The sequence below is a fragment of the Gymnodraco acuticeps genome, unplaced genomic scaffold (assembly GCF_902827175.1).
Source record: "Gymnodraco acuticeps unplaced genomic scaffold, fGymAcu1.1, whole genome shotgun sequence".
Lineage (NCBI taxonomy): Eukaryota > Metazoa > Chordata > Actinopteri > Perciformes > Bathydraconidae > Gymnodraco > Gymnodraco acuticeps.
The window spans coordinates 681327-700878 of NW_022991063.1; the positions used below are offsets into that span (position 1 = coordinate 681327).

Sequence of the window (19552 nt, forward strand, 5' to 3'; positions counted from 1 at the left end):
GTGTGAGACTGTGTGTGCGTGGGTGTGTCTATTGTGTTTGTGTTACGGACAGAGTGACGTATTTTAACACTTCTGTTCCCAACACTGACATTTTGAATGTCCTTCTTTAGGCAGGTCTCAAACACAACCATGAAGAAATGGTTGTCAAACAGTTTGGCTGAAAGAGCCAATAACTACTATCACAATTGTAATGTTTTCCATCAAACATAATAACTTTGACTATTGTGTAATTCTTCATGTGAACTAAAAAGTAGCTGAAAACAGAAATATTCAAAACAAAATCTCATGCTTATTTTTAAGTTTTATTTGAAAGGCTCAGGCATTTCCTAAAACTGTAGTTTTTCATAGTTTTCTGACTACAATTGTGTTTTGTTGCAAGGAGGAATGAAATAAGAAGCAAGAAGAAGTAAAACATGAAATGAATGAATTAAAACAAAAGAGAACAGAGATGAAGCTTTAACATCTCTCTACCAGTCTTATGGATAAACACATATCAGAGGATTTGCTTTCAGTAGGACAGTATGCACTGCCCTCTAGTGGTGGAAAGAGATCAGGGACCTGAATCAGGGTCAACGGTCACTCACAGAGAAGGCCTGCTGCTGGTTACTGTGTGGATGCATATGATACATCAGTTAGGATGATGAAATATTGAAGAAGAAAAAAATAGTAGAAAGGACTGGAGTCTGTTCCTCTCTGCAAAATCATCTATATTAATTTTCACCGAACTGTCACAACTGATTAAAGACATTGTTGTGTTCAAAGGTGATATGTCATCAATAACGATATAAATTCCTTCGAAGATAAGTGAAAACAAATATGTAAGTGGTGATGTTGACTTGTAGCAAATCTTGAGATAAAGTGTAGTTAGCTTAGCATTCCTACTCAAGTTAAGAGTGAAGAGCATGTAAGTAATATCAGCGTGTTTTTGTCTCTGCCAGCAGCGGATGAAGAACAGATTAGTGTCAGGACCTCGGCTAGGTGTTAGCTTTATATCCTCTCGGAAATTCTGCCACATTTTCTGTAGCTATCAAATGCTTGGCTGCACTCAAGAATGTGACTGCTGTATGAACGTTCTTCCACTGCTGCGGAGTCAGAGCTCCACGAAAAGATCCAGTTTGTGTTTCATTCTTGCCCCTCATATTACAAGAATGGACGGTTGAAGCACTTTTAGCTGCTTACACTTTATTAAACTTTTACATAGAACGTAGCATAACATTTACACCCTGGCTTCATCCGCATGCCTGCTCCGGTGTGTGTTCCCCTCAACAGGGTCCGTGTGGAAACATATAACAACTATTGTAACATCCTTTTTCTTTTTAAGTGTAGACCTCTACAAAATCACTTATTAATTTGTTTTCTTAAATACAAATTACAAAATACAATTTTCACTCAACATTTTTTCTTTTAAATCCCCCCCAAAGTCCTTGAGTCACATCACATCAGTGACCCCATATCAGTGTGCATAGTCCTGCAAGTACTGTGGCCTAACAACTGGTCGGCCAGCTCTGGTAGTCACAGTCTGTTGTGTGTCACACATGACTCTGTCAGGGGTTGTAACAGTTTCTGGAGTCGTGTGAGTGTCAACAGTCACCGTACGGGCTGTCACACTCGGTACTGTGCCCTGGACCCGTCTCAGGTGACGTCGATTCCTCCTTAGAACACCTCCATTCTCCAGCTGCACCGTGTAGGACCTGTGTCAACAGGCTCCACCACAGTAGCCGTCCTCCAGATCGTGTGTGGTTCGTAAGGCTGAACTCTAACCCGGTCTCCCTGTTTGAGCATGTCCATGTCCTTAGCTGTCCTGTTGTAGTATGTGGCTTGCTTCTCCTGCCTGTCAATCTGCTCTTGTGTTGTCTGTTTCACCTCGGGTTGTAGGAGACTGTCCCAAGTAGGTAGTAGAGTTCTGGTCCTCCTGCTAAGCAGTCCCTGAGCCGGGCTTGTAGTCAGTCCTTGAGTAGGTGTGTTGCGGTGATCCAACATAGCCAGGTACGGCTCCTGTCCCGCCGCCTTAGCTTTCAGCATCAGTCGTTTTGCAGTTTTCACAGCAGACTCGGCCTTCCCGTTGCTCTGTGGGTATCCAGGAGACGACGTTTTGTGCTCGAACTCCCACGGCCGACTGAAACGCTGGAACTCTTGGGACGAATACTGGGGCCCATTGTCCGAAAAAAGAATAAGCGGAATCCCCTGACGGGAAAAGTGAGCTTCCAGCTTCCTAATTACAGTACTTGACTTTGTATCAGGTAGGTAGTCAACTTCCCAAAAGTTGGAATAGTAGTCCACTGTAATGAGGTAGTTCTTATCGTTAAAGGTAAACAAATCTGTACCAACCTTGGCCCATGGTCTGCCTGGTACCTCATGTGGATGTAGTGTCTCTTTTTGTTGTTTCGTGTCAACTGATCTGCAAATGTCACATTTCACTATGAACGTTTTTATCTGTTCATTCATTCCCGGCCAGTAGACACATTCTCTCGCACGCCTGAGGCATGCCTCCACACCCAGGTGAGAGGAGTGGATCCGGCGGGTGATGTCCCTTTGTAGTGAATATGGGATGACAGCTCTCTCCCCTCTGAAGATGATGTCATCCTATACACTCAGTTCCTCCTGGAATGAGTAGTAGTGCATAATATCTATCGGTGTGTCTTTCTTATGTTTAGGCCATCCCTTCTGAATGGTGTTGCTAAGTGTCTGTAGCGTTTTGTCTCCTTGTGTAGCAGAGCGGATTGTGCTCAGTCTCTCTTCAGAGATAGGCAAGTAGGCCACCATATTGACCGTCTCAATCTCAACTTCCACTGTTCCTGCAGATGAGCTCTCTGGTAAGTATACTCTACTCAATGTATCTGCAAGTAACATGTCACGACCTGGGACATAAATCACATCAAAATCATATCTCTGAAGTCTGAGCAACATACGTTGGAGTCTCTTTGGTGCACTTAACAGTGGCTTCTTGACATTGTTCTCCAACGGCTTATGGTCACTCTGTACTGTCACTTTCCGGCCATACGTGTATTGATGGAACTTTTCCATGCCATAGACAATAGCTAAACATTCTTTTTCTATTTGGGCATAGCCCCTTTCGGTTGGTGTCAGCTCCCGAATGCTACAGGTTTCCCTTTTTGAGTCAGTGCTGAAGCATCACACTGCAATGTCAGGTCCTCTTGTGGGTCATAGTACTTCAGTACTGGTGTTTTGGCTATATTGTCCTTGAGCCTGCTGAATGCTTCTTCGTGCATTCCTGTCCATTCCCACATATTTTCCTTGTGTGTGAGCTGTCTCACAATCTCACAGTCATCGGACAGGTGTTTGTAGAATTTAGAGAGATCATTTACCATGCCCATCAGTCTCTGTACACCCTTCACGTCAGTTGGTCTTGGCATGTCTCTCACTGCCCTGATCTTCTCGGGGTCAATTTTCAGTCCATCTGCTGTCAGCAGGTGTCCAATATATGGCACCTCCTGCTGCCTCAACCTGAATTTCTCTGCATTCAGTTTAATATTCTTTTCTCTGCATTTGCTTAGAAACTGTCTCAATGTATCATCATGGTCTTTGAAGGCCATTTCTTGTGTGTCATCTTCTCCTGTGATCAATACGTCATCAGCTATGATGTAGATGCCTGGCAGACCCTCCAGTGCTTGATTCAGCATCCGCTGGAAAATCTCAGGTGCTGGGCTGATTCCCATCGGCATCTTGAGCCACCTAAATCTGCCAAACGGTGTAGCAAATGTTGTTAGATAGCTTGACTCCTCCAATTTCACATGCCAAAAGCCATGTTTGACATCACAGACTGTGAACACCTTCGCTCTCGACAGGTCTGGAAGGATGTCATCAATGGTAGGAAGTGGGAAATGGCTCCGCTTTAGAGCCTTGTTCAGTGGTCTTGGATCAATACATATTCTTGGCTTGCCATTAGGTTTCTGCACTGTGACAAGACTACTTATCCAGTCTGTGCTTTTCTCCACAGGTGTGATGATCTCTCTCCTTTGTAGATCCTGCAGCTCTAACTTGAGAGGAGTCATCATGGCAACCGGGACTCGTCGTTTGGGGAGTTTCACCGGCTCCACCCTCTCGTCGATCTCGATCTTGTACTCTCCTTCCAGGCAGCCGTCACCTGTGAACACATCACTGTACTCCTTCTGTATTTGTTGCATGTGTAGACCACCGTGGGCTGATTTCACTTCAGTGACAATACTGTCAATAGCTAGTATGTTCTCATACTGTACTTTAATGAGTTTCATGGCTTCGCTTGCCTTCTTTCCCAACAGTGGTAGTCTACAGTCCTCATTCACCACCTCAAACTCCAGGCGGTACTGTTTTTGGTTCCTTGGGTTTCTCACCTTCACCTTGCATTTGCCTGGTGCAGGGGTGGGGAACAGCCCCCAGGCCGTATACGGCCCGCGAGACCATTTGGTGTGGCCTTCGAGGTAATTTATAAACACACGCAAAAAATTAAAGAAATCTAGACCGCAAAATAATTAAACAAGTGAGTGCCTGTTTTTCCTGGTCAGGGTCCTTGAACACAACACAAGCCTAACGTGTCATCACGTGGTATATATCTCGTCTGACAGGGGTGTAGTTCTGACGGGGAGCACCAGAACGCAGCTCCGCTCCGGCACTTCCAAAAATTGCAGTACCCATAAGGAGCCGTACACATGCTGCAGTTTTTGCGTGGCTGTGTCTTTAGCTGAAAGCCCAGTGGCGATCTGTTCATCTGTCATACTGATCATACAGTCAATAACTTTGTTGTTATTAGCATCTGGTTAGCTAGCTATGCTAACGAATATCAGAAGCTTTTTCTACTACCAGTGAGGTAAAGGCACATCTTTATATGATCATTCTAGTTATAAAAAAATAAGAGAATAAAGTAAACGGGTATAAAATACTATATGACAGTAAAAAAAAGTTGTTATTAATAAACAAGAATACAGTTTGAAAGGAGAGTGATTTGTAAAATATCCATAAAGAAAAATAAAATCTGCTTACAGTTATGTTTCATCTGGGTGTTGTGAGATGTATCCATAGATCTAATGTTACTCTCAAAGTGCACCAGATTGATGCTTTTAACTTCAACATTTAAAAAAAAAATCTTCCCGGGGGTGCATGCCCCCGGACCCCCCTAGAGGAGGTTAGTTCCCCCCCACTTAAATCATGTTCACATGGATAGGAAACTAAATACATTTGCACACATCTTGTGTCCATATCTTTCTGTTTTGGTGGTCATGCCACAACCGTGCACGTGCATGCATGCGCGAGTCATGGTGAGATATCTGGATTAAGAGGTTGCTTTTTTTTTGCACATCATGAAAGAAAGGTGAAATGAGTTGGCTGTGATTTTAGTATTTTTAAGCAGAGGTCAATAATTTGTACGGCCCTCGGAGGATGTTGAAAACATTGAAATGGCCCTTGAGAGGAAAAAGGTTCCCCACCCCTGGCCTAGTGGATGCAGCCTGGTCTTGTTGTACATTACCAGCACTGTCTTAGTGCTCTCCAGCCGAGTTTCAGGGCTCAATAGATTCACAGGGATGACATTACAGCTAGCTCCACAGTCTATCTGAAACTTCATCAGCTCCTTGCCGATTAGCATCCCTGTGAAAAGCTGGCTGTTCTTGGCTTTGTCTTCCCCGGCCTCTTTACCAGTCAGTCAGTATCTCTGTAGTGGTGACACTCAAGATGTCCTCATATTCCTCACTGTCCTGTTCAGTCACTTGGTGTACTTGTCTTCCTCTCTTGTCTTTATCCTGTGTGGTTTTACATTTGACAGCAAAATGATTTTCTTTACCACATTTTTTGCAGCGCTTTCCAAAGGCTGGACACTTGTTCTTGTCCCTTTCATGTTCTTATCCTGCCATGCTGTCTGTTTCATCATGTGCACCTCCTCCACTGTATGTCTTGCAAGGGTTCTACTATTTTCACGTGACAATTCTGTATCCCTGCACAACTGTAGGCAGTTGTCCAATGTCAGGTTGTCCTCCCTGAGCAATCTCTCTCTCAGTCCTGAATCCATAATGCCACATACTATTCTATCACGAATGAGTGAGTCCCTTATTTGTCCAAAGTTGCATGTGCTGGCTAACATTCTTAGATCAGTGACATATGTATCAATGTTTTCATCCTGTCCTTGATTTCTCACGAAAAACCGATATCTCTCCCACTGTTTCATTTACCTTGGGGTTGATTGCAACCATCCATCGAATTTGTCAATGATGTTCTTCACTGTCCTCCTGGCTGTAGTCACATCACTCATCAGAGTTTCACAAAGTTCTCTACCAGTCTCACCAATCAGGTAGTAGAACAATTTCACCTTCATTGTTTCTTCTGCCTCTGGCAAAGAAAGCTCCAAGTAAAGTGTAAACTCCTCTTCTCATGATTCCCATGACTTTGTAAGATTGCCAGAGTCCAAACACAATGTTGATGGGGGTTTCAAACCTTCCATGGCCGACCGACGAGCGTCTTCCCCAGCCCACTGCTTGTTATTAGCTACAGGCTAGCTGGTTAGCTGCACAGCAAAAGTTTGTTTTCTTTTTCTTCTTTTGTACTGCTCTCTTACTTCCAAGTTTCCAATTTCCGCTGCCACCATGTTTCATTCTTGCCCCTCATATTACAAGAATGGACGGTTGAAGCACTTTTAGCTGCTTACACTTTATTAAACTTTTACATAGAACGTAGCATAACATTTACACCCTGGCTTCATCCGCCAGTGGTGAACCGTCAGGGCCTTCAAGGTATTCAGAGAATACCCTGGAACACTCAGATAAAACAAAAACAAAAATCGAGTTAATTATATAAATAAAGTGTAATAAAATGTATATAAAATGAAAATGAGAATTGTATCTGTGTCGTTGAGCGGTGGTGGCGAAGTCGATAGGGACTTGGCTTGGCAACTGGAAGGTCACCAGTTCAAGTCCCAGCAAGACAAAGTGCTACCGAGGTGTCCCTGAGCAAGGCACCGCTCCCCGGGCGCCTTCAAAATGGCTGCACACTGCTCCTAACACAGGATGGGTCAAATGCAGAGAAACAATTTCCCCACGAGGGATTAATAAAAGTCCATCTTATCTTATCTGTAATATTACAGTGTTACGTTGATTTGTTTGTCCTTCTCGGACCATGCTCTACGCATTTCCGTGGTTTTGTGTTAGAAAAGAAAGCAACCAATCAGATCTTGTTCTGGGTCTCTGGGTAGAATGTCCTTCAACCAAGGTATTCTACATCCTTGATAGAATGCCCTGGCCGTTACACTGAATGAGAGCGTACGTTTGGACTGACAGTTTGATCAACCAATCATATATTGATTTGTAGCCAATGGGCGTATTCTTTCAGAGTTTCCCTCGGTTCCAGGGTGCTCTAGAGCAGTGGTTCTCAACTGGTCAGGCCTCGGGACCCACTTTTTACTTGGTCAATACATCGCGACCCAACATTTTGAAGCACTCAAATCTATTCAACAAAAAATCGTGCTGTAATATATACGCTTTTCAGCATACAATATTAATAAAAGTGAAGTACAGTGCATATATCCCTTATATCCCTTCACAGAACTAAAGTATGCTTTTAAAAAGGTTTAATGAGATGATGGAATCAAAGCTGAACTATATAAAAAGGCACACATGCTGAAAACCCATCTCCAGAAGGGGGGTCTGGGGGGATTCTTCCCCAGGAGATTTTTAGAAATACTAACATAAACTATGCATTCTGGTACACTCTGAGAAGAAAATAAATAAATCTATTACTAGCTACCCGACATATTAATAATATGTTATGCCATTGTTTGTTTTTCACTTTGTTCTGACATCTTGCTGCGAGAAGAGTAAAGAGGAGATAGTCTGTGTGACTTACTTTAAATTGTGGGTAAGGGTAGATAGCTCCCATTGTTCTGTGACCTGTCAGTCATCAAACCGGGGGTCATATTTCATTATGTGTTCATTTTTATCTGAAGTTGTACCCATGGATGTATAAAGAAGAGTTCTACCGCTAAGTTATTCTCCGTGGGGACTTCCGGCAACAATCTTGATTCTGATTGGCCAGAAGACTCGAAAAAACATCAGCAAAGATATTTTATTGAGAAGATGATCACTATGTGACAGAAGTTTTCAAACCGTTTATGGTCTCCGCTGTACTTCCAGTCCAACGCCGACGGGGGGGGGGGGGGGGGGGGGGGGGGGGGCGGCGGGGGGTGTGTGTGTCTACAGAAGGTCCAGTTGTGATAAGGCGCATTCACACCGCAGTACTTTTCCCACAAAGGTTCATGAGAACTTAGTTCATGAGAACTCTTTAGTTCTCATGAACTAAATACAGATCGCGTTCACACCGGAATAAGTTCCTGGGGGAGGATTAGGCAAATGAAGCCGCTGATGTCACTTCTTCTTCTTCTGCTTTGGGTTTACTGGCAGGCCGCAAACCACTTCACGGCGTATACTGCCGCCCAAAGTCCCCAGCCGGAAGTCCCCGGAGTTGGGACTCCCAGCAACTCGACTGAAGCCTTCCGAGTAAATCGCCAGAACGCCGACACCTCCTCATCTCCAAAACTTTTTGGGAGTTTTACAGGGCGTGGTTTGCAATCCGCCCAGCCAATCAACTGCGGTCAAGCCAGCCGTCTTTCACTTTTGCGTGGTCAAACCAGCCGCCCCTGTATTTCGAGTGCGCGATTAGTTACAGGTTTACGGTAATGCAATAAAACAACCCTGGGAAGCTGGACGTTTCGTATGTGCAGGAACACTTCCGGTGAGGATTTCAAAGTAAAGGATGGCATGTGGTTCATTTATATTATCTGCGATTGAGGAACAGGGTAATTTATGAGAATAATGTTAGGATTTATTGCTTCATAAACTTGTTGCACAAATACTATGAACTACTTTTACTGGGTACTTTTTGAGAATGGCAAAAGTCCCTCCAGAGAACAAGAAGGAGCATTTTCGTCAACTTTAATGTGGTCTAAAAAACATTTCTTCCATAAGTAGTTTATGAAACTGCCATGTTTGTACTTAGTACTTCTTAGACTACTTGCACAAATAATATGAACTACTTTTACTGTGTACCTTTTGAGTAATTTGAGTTTCAAAGTCCCCTCCGGAGAACAAGAATGAGCATTTGTGTCAACTTTAATGTGGGATAAAACACATTTCTTCCATAAGTAGTTTATGAAACTGCCATGTTTGTACTTAATACTTCTAGGACTACTTGCAAAAATAATATGAACTACTTTTACTGTGTACTTTTTGAGTAATTTGAGTTTCAAAGTCCCCTCCGTAGAACAAGAATGAGCATTTTTGTCAACTTTAATGTGGTCTAAAAAACATTTCTTCCATAAGTAGTTTATGAAACTGCCATGTTTGTACTTAGTACTTCTTAGACTACTTGCAAAAATAATATGAATTACTTTTACTGTGTACTTTTTGAGTAATTTGAGTTTCAAAGTCCTCTCCAGAGAACAAGAATGAGCATTTGTCAACTTTAATGTGGTCTAAAAAACATTTCTTCCATAAGTAGTTTATGAAACTGCCATGTTTGTACTTAGTACTTCTTAGACTACTTGCAAAAATAATATGAATTACTTTTACTGTGTACTTTTTGAGTAATTTGAGTTTCAAAGTCCTCTCCAGAGAACAAGAATGAGAATTTGTGTCAACTTTAATGTGGTCTAACAAACATTTCTTCCATAGACATATGACACTGCCATGTTCTTCTGCCCTAGTTGCAGAGAAAGCAATTCCAATTGCTTGCCCTGGCTTCTTGGAGTTGGTCCTGATTCATCCCCAGGCACTGCTCATGGAACCATCTTTCACAGGTGTCACACTGTATCTGTAAAATGAAATGAGTGACCATCAAATCTGATACATCTTGTCATCGGAAATGATGAAGTAATGAAGTGCAATAGAGAATAATTTTGGCAAAATTAGATTCATGTCAACTTTATTACATGTAGCTATAGTCTGTAGCATACTCACCTCAAACACCAGTTTAATATCTGAAAATAACTATATTATGTCTACATTTTCAGTTTTTCAAATAAAAATGTTTTTTAGGTAGTTATAGGTAGAAGATTTATAGTTCTGGGAAAACCCCATGTTGCATCACTATAATGTAGTTACCTTTTGGTATTCTTAATTGGTCAGTTATGTATTGCATACGAGCTGCTTCTCCCTGCTTCCCATATTTTGATAGTGACTTACAGGATGTTGGTGTGTGAAAGAGGACAACAGCAGATAACACACACAAACCTCTTTCCAAGTGGTCCGTTTTACATTAGGAGTGTTGCCTCAAGTTATAACTTGGTTTCCAGGCCTGATCTGGTGGACATGTACCGTCAGTCTCCCAGCGGCATAGAGTGAGGTGGAGGAACCGCGGGGTGCGCTAATTCAGTGCCCCATATTGCTATTTTCCAAGCTAATGTAGCTTTGTCATATTTGTCAACGCTGCATTGAGGCTATTGTCATCATGTGGGTGGACTTAGACTCAAACCTGGGGTGAAGTTACACTTTAATTTAATATGTTGCTATTAGACATGATTAGAATTGTCAGTATCCCTATTCCACTACTCATCACATTTTATATTCTCTCTGTTCATTATATGTGTAAACAATGTATATACATTACCATTTATCTGAGAGAAGTTGTCTTGACTGTTTTGTTAGTAAATCAATTTATATCGGTTCCACAGTCCTTTTGAATAGAGTTAATGTGTGTGGGCTGCAGCTGGGGCGATGCACGAGGTTGCCGTTAAAAAATTATTTGGCATGCGCCGAAAAGTAGAAATCGAAGCATGGCCCTGCAGCGTTTTCGCTGGACCGCCTGATCTGGATAGACCCAGTGACTCAACAGTTTTGTAAATACATCTAATATCATAAATTGAATTTGATTAGAATATGATGAAGCCCTATTATAACTACACTATGACAAATACTCACCCAATCTGTAGTGGGAGGCCCAGATCCTGGGGGCTTTGAGGCAGAGCACATTGCACAGTTGTTCTCCATGTGAAACACTGCAGGAAAAGAAAACATGTTATTTAGACATACTGTATATGTATACAGTTAACAGTTTATTGGCAGCAGAAGTGCAGTCAAATTCTATGCAGCTGTTCAGCTGTAAATTATAGCTTATGAACTCTAAATGGATCATGAATGGGATCATTAACACAGGTTTAATATGTTTTTAAGGATGGATGTTTTAAAAAGAAGACTATGTACACAGTGTGAACAGAACAACATATAAGCAGACATACATAAACAATCCGTAATATTCTAAACATTACTAGGCAATGACCTGTATGCAACACATTTAAAAATGCAGGAATTTATATTTGTCACTGTTTCACTCTAAGCCCTGTTTTGTGTTCCATATTTCACCCATGCCTCCTGCCACTCTGCCTGTAAGCTTTCAATAAACCACCTATAAACTGTTCCTGGATGCCTGGTACAATCTGTATTCGTTTCCTCTTCCCTGCTCTCCTGACACAAACCGTGACAGTTTAAGTGTCAGTATTTACATTCCTTATTGCAGCAGGAAAAAAAGTTATTCTTCAACTGTTAATGTCTCAATGGAGTGTGTGTGAGAGAAATATAAGTTATGGGTTCAACTGAGATGTATGGAATATTTGGTTTGGGCCCTGTGCTTAAAATCAATGATGCTGTCGGCTATACATGCTGTAGTGTGTGGACTCAAAGGCAATTTTACAGGCTGTAGTTATTGTAGATTTGTTTGATTGCATTGGATTAATAGAAGTTCATCATTTCCATAACAACTAACTAACCATAACATAAACCAGGACAAATGACTTACAAACCTGAACCATTGAGTATTGAAAGTGCAAACTTTCTCCTCTCACAAGCCATCTCCTTTTTGGATGTCCCAAAGGACATAATTGGTAATGCAGGAAAGGCCTCCATCACTGCTCTTGCCATCTACACACCAACACACAGAATCACACTTCTCATCTGCGCTACATTGTTTTTGCCAGTAAAATTACAACATTGAATTGATATTTCAATAAAAATGATCAAACTATTAATAACTAATAGTTGTAATGAGGTAATTAACACAACTTGAAGAATGTACATGACAAACTACATGGGTTGTGTCAACAACCAGCCCTCTCATCACTTTTACACAATTCCCCTAAAAAATAAACTGAAAATTGATCATTCAGAAACTAATGACTTATTTTTTAACATCATTGACTATTTTATACTTTAAACTTGTATAATAATCAAGACACTGAAATAAATATAAGAATATATATGTAGCAGAAGCATAAATATTACATATAGTAGTTAAAGTAAAAAACTACGTTACCATGGTAACAATGACCCCACAGCTACTGCCATCACGTTGAACTGGATGGTGCATGGTTGCTCCTCTCCATTTGACAGTCCCCCAGTCCTCCTTGCCATAGCAGCTCCTCCTCATCTTGAAGTATTCCCTTTGAAAAACACATTGTGGAATAGTCTCTAATGTAACTCCCAACAGACACATGTAGAATACAAATCTTTAAATATTGTGTAAAATAAAAATACTCCATCCCAACAGTATGGACACTGGAAAATATTGTAGGTTACCTTGCTTACTGAGCTACTTCATTTAGAATTGTGTACACAGATACTAAGGGCGGGATAAGGAAATATCATTTAAAAAACAGCTGAGACCACCAAGCACAAAATAAATGCTTCAGTGGTGTGGGTTTGGGAACTTCTGTTAACATACTTATGTTTACTTAAACACAAAGCAATACATATAATTCTAAGATCACTTTATATCTAATTTGCTGACTTACCGTACTCTTTTCGCAGCATTTTCCGAGTCTGCTTTCTCTTTGGAATTTGCCGCTGGATCCACCAAAAATACTGATCTTATAGCAGGAAATAAGTACTAAAAAAAAAGGGATGTTATTTCAAAACAGCATCAAACATATATACATATTTAAATGAAAGGGATTTCTGAATGAAAACAATCACTAACCAGCAACTTCCAGTGTGTTCTTTCAATATTTACAAAGGCGACCACGGCTTGATAATCATTAAAGTTGATCTATAACAGCAATACAAATACTTTTTTTAAAGTTTTCGTCGGAATATGATGCCTTATTTTATTAAAAATAAATCATGGTGTTTGAATTTGTATATTAAATTACAAAATAGAAAACCCAAAGTACTATAACACAGCCTCGCCTACTGATTTCAAATGTGTGCTCTAAAATGATATTTATAAATGACTATTATCATTATTATAAGCAAGACAATAAATGGCAAAGATATGTAGAAAATAAACGTATTTGAGATACGTTCATAGGCAAGGCAAGTTTATTTATATAGCACTTTTCAACACAAGGCAATTCAAAGTGCTTTACAAAAATGAAAGACATTAAGAAAATGGCATTTAAAATCAGTCATTAAAAGAAAAGCTAATAAAATAAACATTAAAAGAAAAAATACATGGATAAAAGTTACAGTGCAGTTTAAGATGTGAATAGTTCAATTAAAAGCAGCGACAAAAAGAAAAGTCTTCTTGCTGGATTTAAAAGTAGTCAGAGTTGCAGCGGACCTGCAGGTTTCTGGGAGTTTGTTCCAGATATTTGGAGCATAATAACTGAACGCTGCTTCTCCATGTTTAGTTCTGACTCTGGGGACAGAAAGCTGAAGATATTCATAAGAAACGTAACGTGGGAGAAAATGTGTTTCTAGAAGATATTTAGAAAATAAACGTATTTGAGATACGTTCATAACGAACGTAACGTGGGAGAAAATACGTTTCTAGCTAAACGTAATTGATGCGTGCACTACGCTCTGCATCAGCCAAACGACTCGCTGCGCCCTCGCTGCGAGGGGGACCCAAGTTCCCATCTGCAAAAACACGTGGGTTTGCTGTCCTGGCTCCAAGATGGTGGAATGAGCTCCCCATTGACATCAGGACGGCAGATAGCTTGCACATCTTCCGGCGCAAACTGAAAACTCATCTCTTTCGACTCCACTTCGAGCGATAGAACTATTAACGAAGCACTTTTATACTAATATAGGACTGGCTTACCTAAAGCCAGTTGAGTAGCACTTGAAATGTTTGGCTCTATGAAACCTGATATACTTATATGATTCTGTTTTCTTCAAGGTTGTGTCTTCCTGGTCGAATGTACTTATTGTAAGTCGCTTTGGACAAAAGCTTCAGCTAAATGCAATGTAATGTAATGTAATGTAATGTAATGCAGTTTAGTTCTGTGGGAACGTACTTTTTAGGAGACAGGGTTGAGCAGTCAAACATGGTGGTGGAAATAATACATTCTCTAGGAGTGACATTGCCATTGGATTACTGAAAAAAATGACAGTAAAAGTAGTTCATATTATTTGTGCAAGTAGTCCTAGAAGTATTAAGTACCAACATGGCAGACTCATAAACTACTTATGGAAGAAATGTTTTTTAGACCACATTAAAGTTGACGAAAATGCTCATTCTTGTTCTCTGGAGAGGACTTTTGCCATTCTCAAAAAGTACACAGTAAAAGTAGTTCATAGTATTTGTGCAACAAGTTTATGAAGCAATAAGTCCTAACATTATTCTCATAAATTACCCTGTTCCTCAATCGCAAATAATATAAATGAACCATATGCCATCCTTTACTTTGAAATCCTCACCGGAAGTGTTCCTCGGTGGGATTTTCTGTAGCTTTACGGAGCGTCCACACAGCAGCGTGCGTTGACGCTTGGAGGTGGGCGTATCTGAAGCTTGGGGATTTTTTGCGAGCAACGCGACCAACAACCAATCACATGAATCTCCTGCCCCCGACATACAAAGCAATAGCAATGTTAAAACGAAGTAAACTGGATATAAAATCCCCAAACAGGCGAAAACCTACCAGATTCACCCACTGTCTCTGCCACCTCCCTCCATGCCTCGCTCCTCCGGTTTGTATCCCGGTAGATGAACAGAGACTGATCATACAGCACCGGGTGATTCACTACCGCTATAATGAATTTTCCCTCAATTTTTTTGAATATGAGGAAATGACCTGCGTAGTCTCTCCCAGCATACACGCGGTTTGATTGGCTAGTGCTTGTACTGGCAGATTTGCATAAACGGGATTTCATTGGCTGACGCCTCCGTCGAGGCGTCAAAAGTTGAACATTGCTCAACTTTTGACGCCAGCTACGCCAGCAACGCTCCACGTCGCTTCCCAAAATGCAGTTCGGCTAAAAGTGACGTCACCCCATTCAAAGTGAATGGGCAGAAGCGTTGGAAGCTTCAACGCACGCCGCTGTGTGGACGGGCCGTTAAAGTGGTCGAATATATAATACTGCACATACGAAACGTCCAGCTTCCCAGGGTTGTTTTTATTGCATTACCGTAAACCTGTAACTAATCGCGCACTCGAAATACAGGGGCGGCTGGTTTGACCACGCAAAAGTGAAAGACGGCTGGCTTGACCGCAGTGCCAAACAGACATAGGAACCTTTTTCTCCCACGAAAGTCCTTGCTCTCTAGCAGGGACGGAAAAGGGGGTGAAAAGGTTCTCATGAACTAATTTTAGTTCCGGCTCTTTTTGGTGTGAACGCAACATTTCGGAACTATATCGGAACTACAGTGGGAAAAGTACTGCGGTGTAAACGTGCCTCTAGACCAGGGGTGGGGAACCTTTTTCCTCTCAAGGGCCATTTCAATTTTTTCAACATCCTCCGAGGGCCGTACAAATGATTGACCTCTGCTTAAAAATCACAGCACATTCATTTGGCCTTTCTTTCATGCTGTGCAAAGAAAAAGCAACCTCTTAATCCAGATATCTTGCCATGACTCGCGCATGCATTCACGTGCATGGTTGTGGCATGACCACCAAACAGAAAGATATGGACACAAGATGTGGGCAAATGTATTTAGTTTCCTATATGGACATGATTTAAGTGGGGGGGACCTAACCTCCTCTTGGGGGGTCCGGGGGCTTGGTCCCCCGGGAAGATTTTTTTTTAAATATTGAAGTTGAAAGCATCAATCTGTTGCACTTTGGCAGCAAAATGAAGAGATCTATGGAAACCTCTCTCAACACCCATATGAAACAGAACTGTAAGCAGATTTACTTTTTCTTTATGGATATTTTACAAATCACTCCTCTTTCAAACTGTATTCTTGTTTATTAATAACAACTTGTTTTTACTGTCATATAGTATTTTATACCTGTTTACTTTATTATCTTGTTTTATGATAACTATAATGATCATATAAAGATGTGCCTTTACCTCACTGGTTGGAGAAAACGCTTCTTATATTCGTTAGCATAGCTAGCTAACCAGATGCTAATAACAAAGTTATTGACTGTATGACAGATGAACAGATCGCCACCGGGCTTACAACTAAAACACAGCCACGCAAAAACTGCAGTATGTGTAGCCTACGGACTTATGGGTACTGCAATTTTTTGAAGTCCCGGAGCGGCGTTCTGGTGCTCTCCATCAGCACTGCACCCCTGTCAGACGAGACATATACCACGTGATGACACGTTAGGCTCGTGTTGTGTTCAAGGACCATGACCGTTGCCAGGAAAAACAGGCACTCACTTGTTTAATTATTTTGCGGTCTAGATTTCTTTAATTTTTTTGCGTGTGTTTATAAATTACCTCGAGGGCCAAACCAAATGTTCTCGCGGGCCGTATACGGCCCGGGGGCCGGAGGTTCCCCACCCCTGCTCTAGACCATAGAGGCTTCTCAATACTCACATTTCCCCTCCTCGACTCCTCGGTCCTCGGTCCTCCGGTAGTGACCCGGAAATGAATTTCAGCGCGCCATTTTGAAGGACGTCTCATTTCTCTAAATGCACACCGAGGACCGAGCATCGAGCGTCGAGGAGGCTCTCTGGAGGAGCTATAACCGAGGATACACTGATGGTTCCTCCACGGCTCCTCCACGGATGCATTTCCGGGAACGGTGGAGGCGTGACGCACGGCCGGACTTATCTCAGCCAATGACAGCTATGCATGCATCCCCTGGATATTATTTTAGAAACTGCTTTCATCTCGTCGCGATGTTTCCAGAGAGAACAGCTGTACGGTCCGTGCAGAAAGCAGAGCAGTGTGTATAATATATATCACTCAGTATAACAGGCCTACTCTCTTTATTTGCTTTAGTTTAGTAAATATCTACAAACAAAGAGTCGATATTTTTCTAAGACCATTGCTTCACATAATAAAATACACAACGGCTTAGGCTTTAGGAGCTGTAGGTGTGTGTGGTACAGTGTGTAGGTATGTGTGTGGTACAGTGTGTAAGTGTATGTTGTACAGTGCGTAAATGCGGCGGACAGACGGGTCTCAGTTGGTTTGGTGTCCTCTGCTTACTTTTAATAGGCCTACTTGTAAATACAACTTTTGGCCCGTAATTTAAATTCCCCATTTCAGCGACCAGAGAGGGGGGGGGGATATATCCAGTCTCTGATTGTGTTACGTTATTATGAGAGTGCTCTCATACTTTAAATTGTATATTGTAGTGCCGAGAGATAGGGAGTCGGAGGCGGTGCAATGGAGGTACAAAGCTTGCTTTAATGAGCAGCAGAAATGTAGATGTTGTTGGGTCGCAGCCCGGGACGACAAGAGAAAGAGCCAGGAGGGCACACAACATATAAAGGTAACCACATATATGTCCGTGTGGAAACAATACCCCCAACTCTAGTTCCATGTGTGGATTATGTAACCCAGTGTATTAAAGGTGGTCACCACACAAGCCCCCCCAGAATCCAAACATGGCAAAAAAATCCCCGCGTCCGGGAGGAAGCACCACAGGGGCCGAGGAGGGTGAGGTTGCAGGTGGAACGGGCCGTCGGAAGGGGGGCGCAGTAGAGGGTAGGGGCCCCAACGAGGGCATCTCCACTCGGGGCGGGCCGGAACGGGCCGTCGTAAGGGGTCCGCAGTAGGCGTCGTGGCGAATGAAGTCATCACCCGCCAGTCGGTGAAAACCGGGTCGCTGAGCCGCAACGGGCGTGAATAACCCGGTGGTCCCCAGCAGGAAGGAGCGCTGCCCGGCTGCAGGCGAGGGCACAGCGGCGGCGGGCACGAAGTCCTCGGGAGGAAAGAGCCGGGGGGCAGGAGCAGCACCCCCGGGAGGAAAGAGCCGTGGACAGGGGAGAGGCCCTACAGGGGGGGGCGTCCGAAGCTGCCGTTGAGGCGAACTGTGAGCCGCGGTAAGAGGAGAGGCCAGGCAGGGTCCCGGAGCGCGCCACCCACGGGCCGATGAAGGCATGGGCGACGTCCGAAACCGCCAAGGCGAAGGAAGAGGCCAGACAGGGTCCCGAAGCGCGCCTCCCACGGGCCGACGAAGGCATGGGTGACGTCCGAAACTGTCGAGGCGAGACGGGGTCCAGGAGTGCACCACCCAGGCGCCGAAGGAAACTTGAGTGGCGTCTGGAACCGCCGTTGAGGTGGTGAAAAAGTGAGAGTGTCCACACGAGGTCAACCGGCTGGTCGAACCTCCTCTCCGGCACCAGAAAGAAAACAAAAACTCAAAAGGGTCGATAGCCGTTAGCTGTTGCCGTTAGCTGGCAGCCATCGGTAGCTGCTAGCCGTAGTTAGCCAATGTGGTTAGCTGCTAGTTGTCGTTAGCTAGCGCAGCATTTCGAGAAAGAAAGCTGAGTTTCCTTTGCCGTGTTCGGGTCCGTCTCGGAAACTTCCCAAAACGCTGTCAGGGTCACCAGTGTAGTGCCGAGAGATAGGGAGTCGGAGGCGGTGCAATGGAGGTACAAAGCTTGCTTTAATGAGCAGCAGAAATGTAGAAGTTGTTGGGTCGCAGCCCGGGACGACAAGAGAAAGAGCCAGGAGGGCACACAACATATAAAGGTAACCACATATATGTCCGTGTGGAAACAATACCCCCAACTCTAGTTCCATGTGTGGATTATGTAACCCAGTGTATTAAAGGTGGTCACCACAATATATTTATATAAATATATTTGTGTGTGTGTCCGCATCTGTAGCCTGTTATTGTCTCATTATACTGCACTCTCAATGAATTCAAAGTAAATATGTGGGGGAACAATGTTCAGCTGATCTAACAGAGATACAGCGCTATGACAAAACACTCGACAGCTGATGCAGCTGTTGCCACGTAATAATGAATGGACGTCTCTTTAAAATGACCGCTCAGAGGAGAGGAGTTCTCATTTCTTTAAACGTCTGCTGCTTCCCCTCCTCTCTCCTCGGTTCCCCTCCTCGGTCCTCCGCTCGCATCTCCTGTGGGCGGGTCTAAGTCTCGAGGAGGGGAACCGAGGAGGGGAGTCGGGGAGGGGAAATTTGAGTATTGAGAAGCCTCTATTGTGTTTGTGTGTGTTGCAACCCGGACCCGTTAGTGAGGGCACCGGGGTTGTTGTTCATTCATGCTAGCTTTACATACAGCAACAAGCTAATAATAATAGATTTAATTTGTTAGCGCTTTTACAGGTGCTCAAAGACGCTTTACAGATATAGTGAAGGGAAAATAAAAGAATGTCTTACCTGTCTGAATGTTTCGTGTTAATAAAGTGTGGAGTTCCATACTGAACACACCCCTCCGACTCCCATTCATGTCATCGGCTCTAGCGGCATTTGCTAATTAGCTCACAATTTAC

The 19552-nt window shown here is 42.9% G+C and overlaps 1 protein-coding gene across 1 annotated transcript; it reads right to left on the reverse strand.

Annotated features, from left to right (window-relative positions):
* Window positions 1–1653: 1653 nt before the first annotated feature.
* Window positions 1654–5646, reverse strand: LOC117559906 (uncharacterized protein K02A2.6-like). The gene is made up of 3 exons (XM_034236622.1): window positions 5428–5646; window positions 3102–4348; window positions 1654–2145 (listed from the first exon to the last, which is right to left on the reverse strand). Exons 1-3 carry the CDS (start codon window positions 5576–5578, stop codon window positions 1654–1656), a joined length of 1890 nt encoding a protein of 629 aa, XP_034092513.1. The 5' UTR covers window positions 5579–5646.
* Between the last annotated feature and the right edge of the window lie 13906 nt (window positions 5647–19552).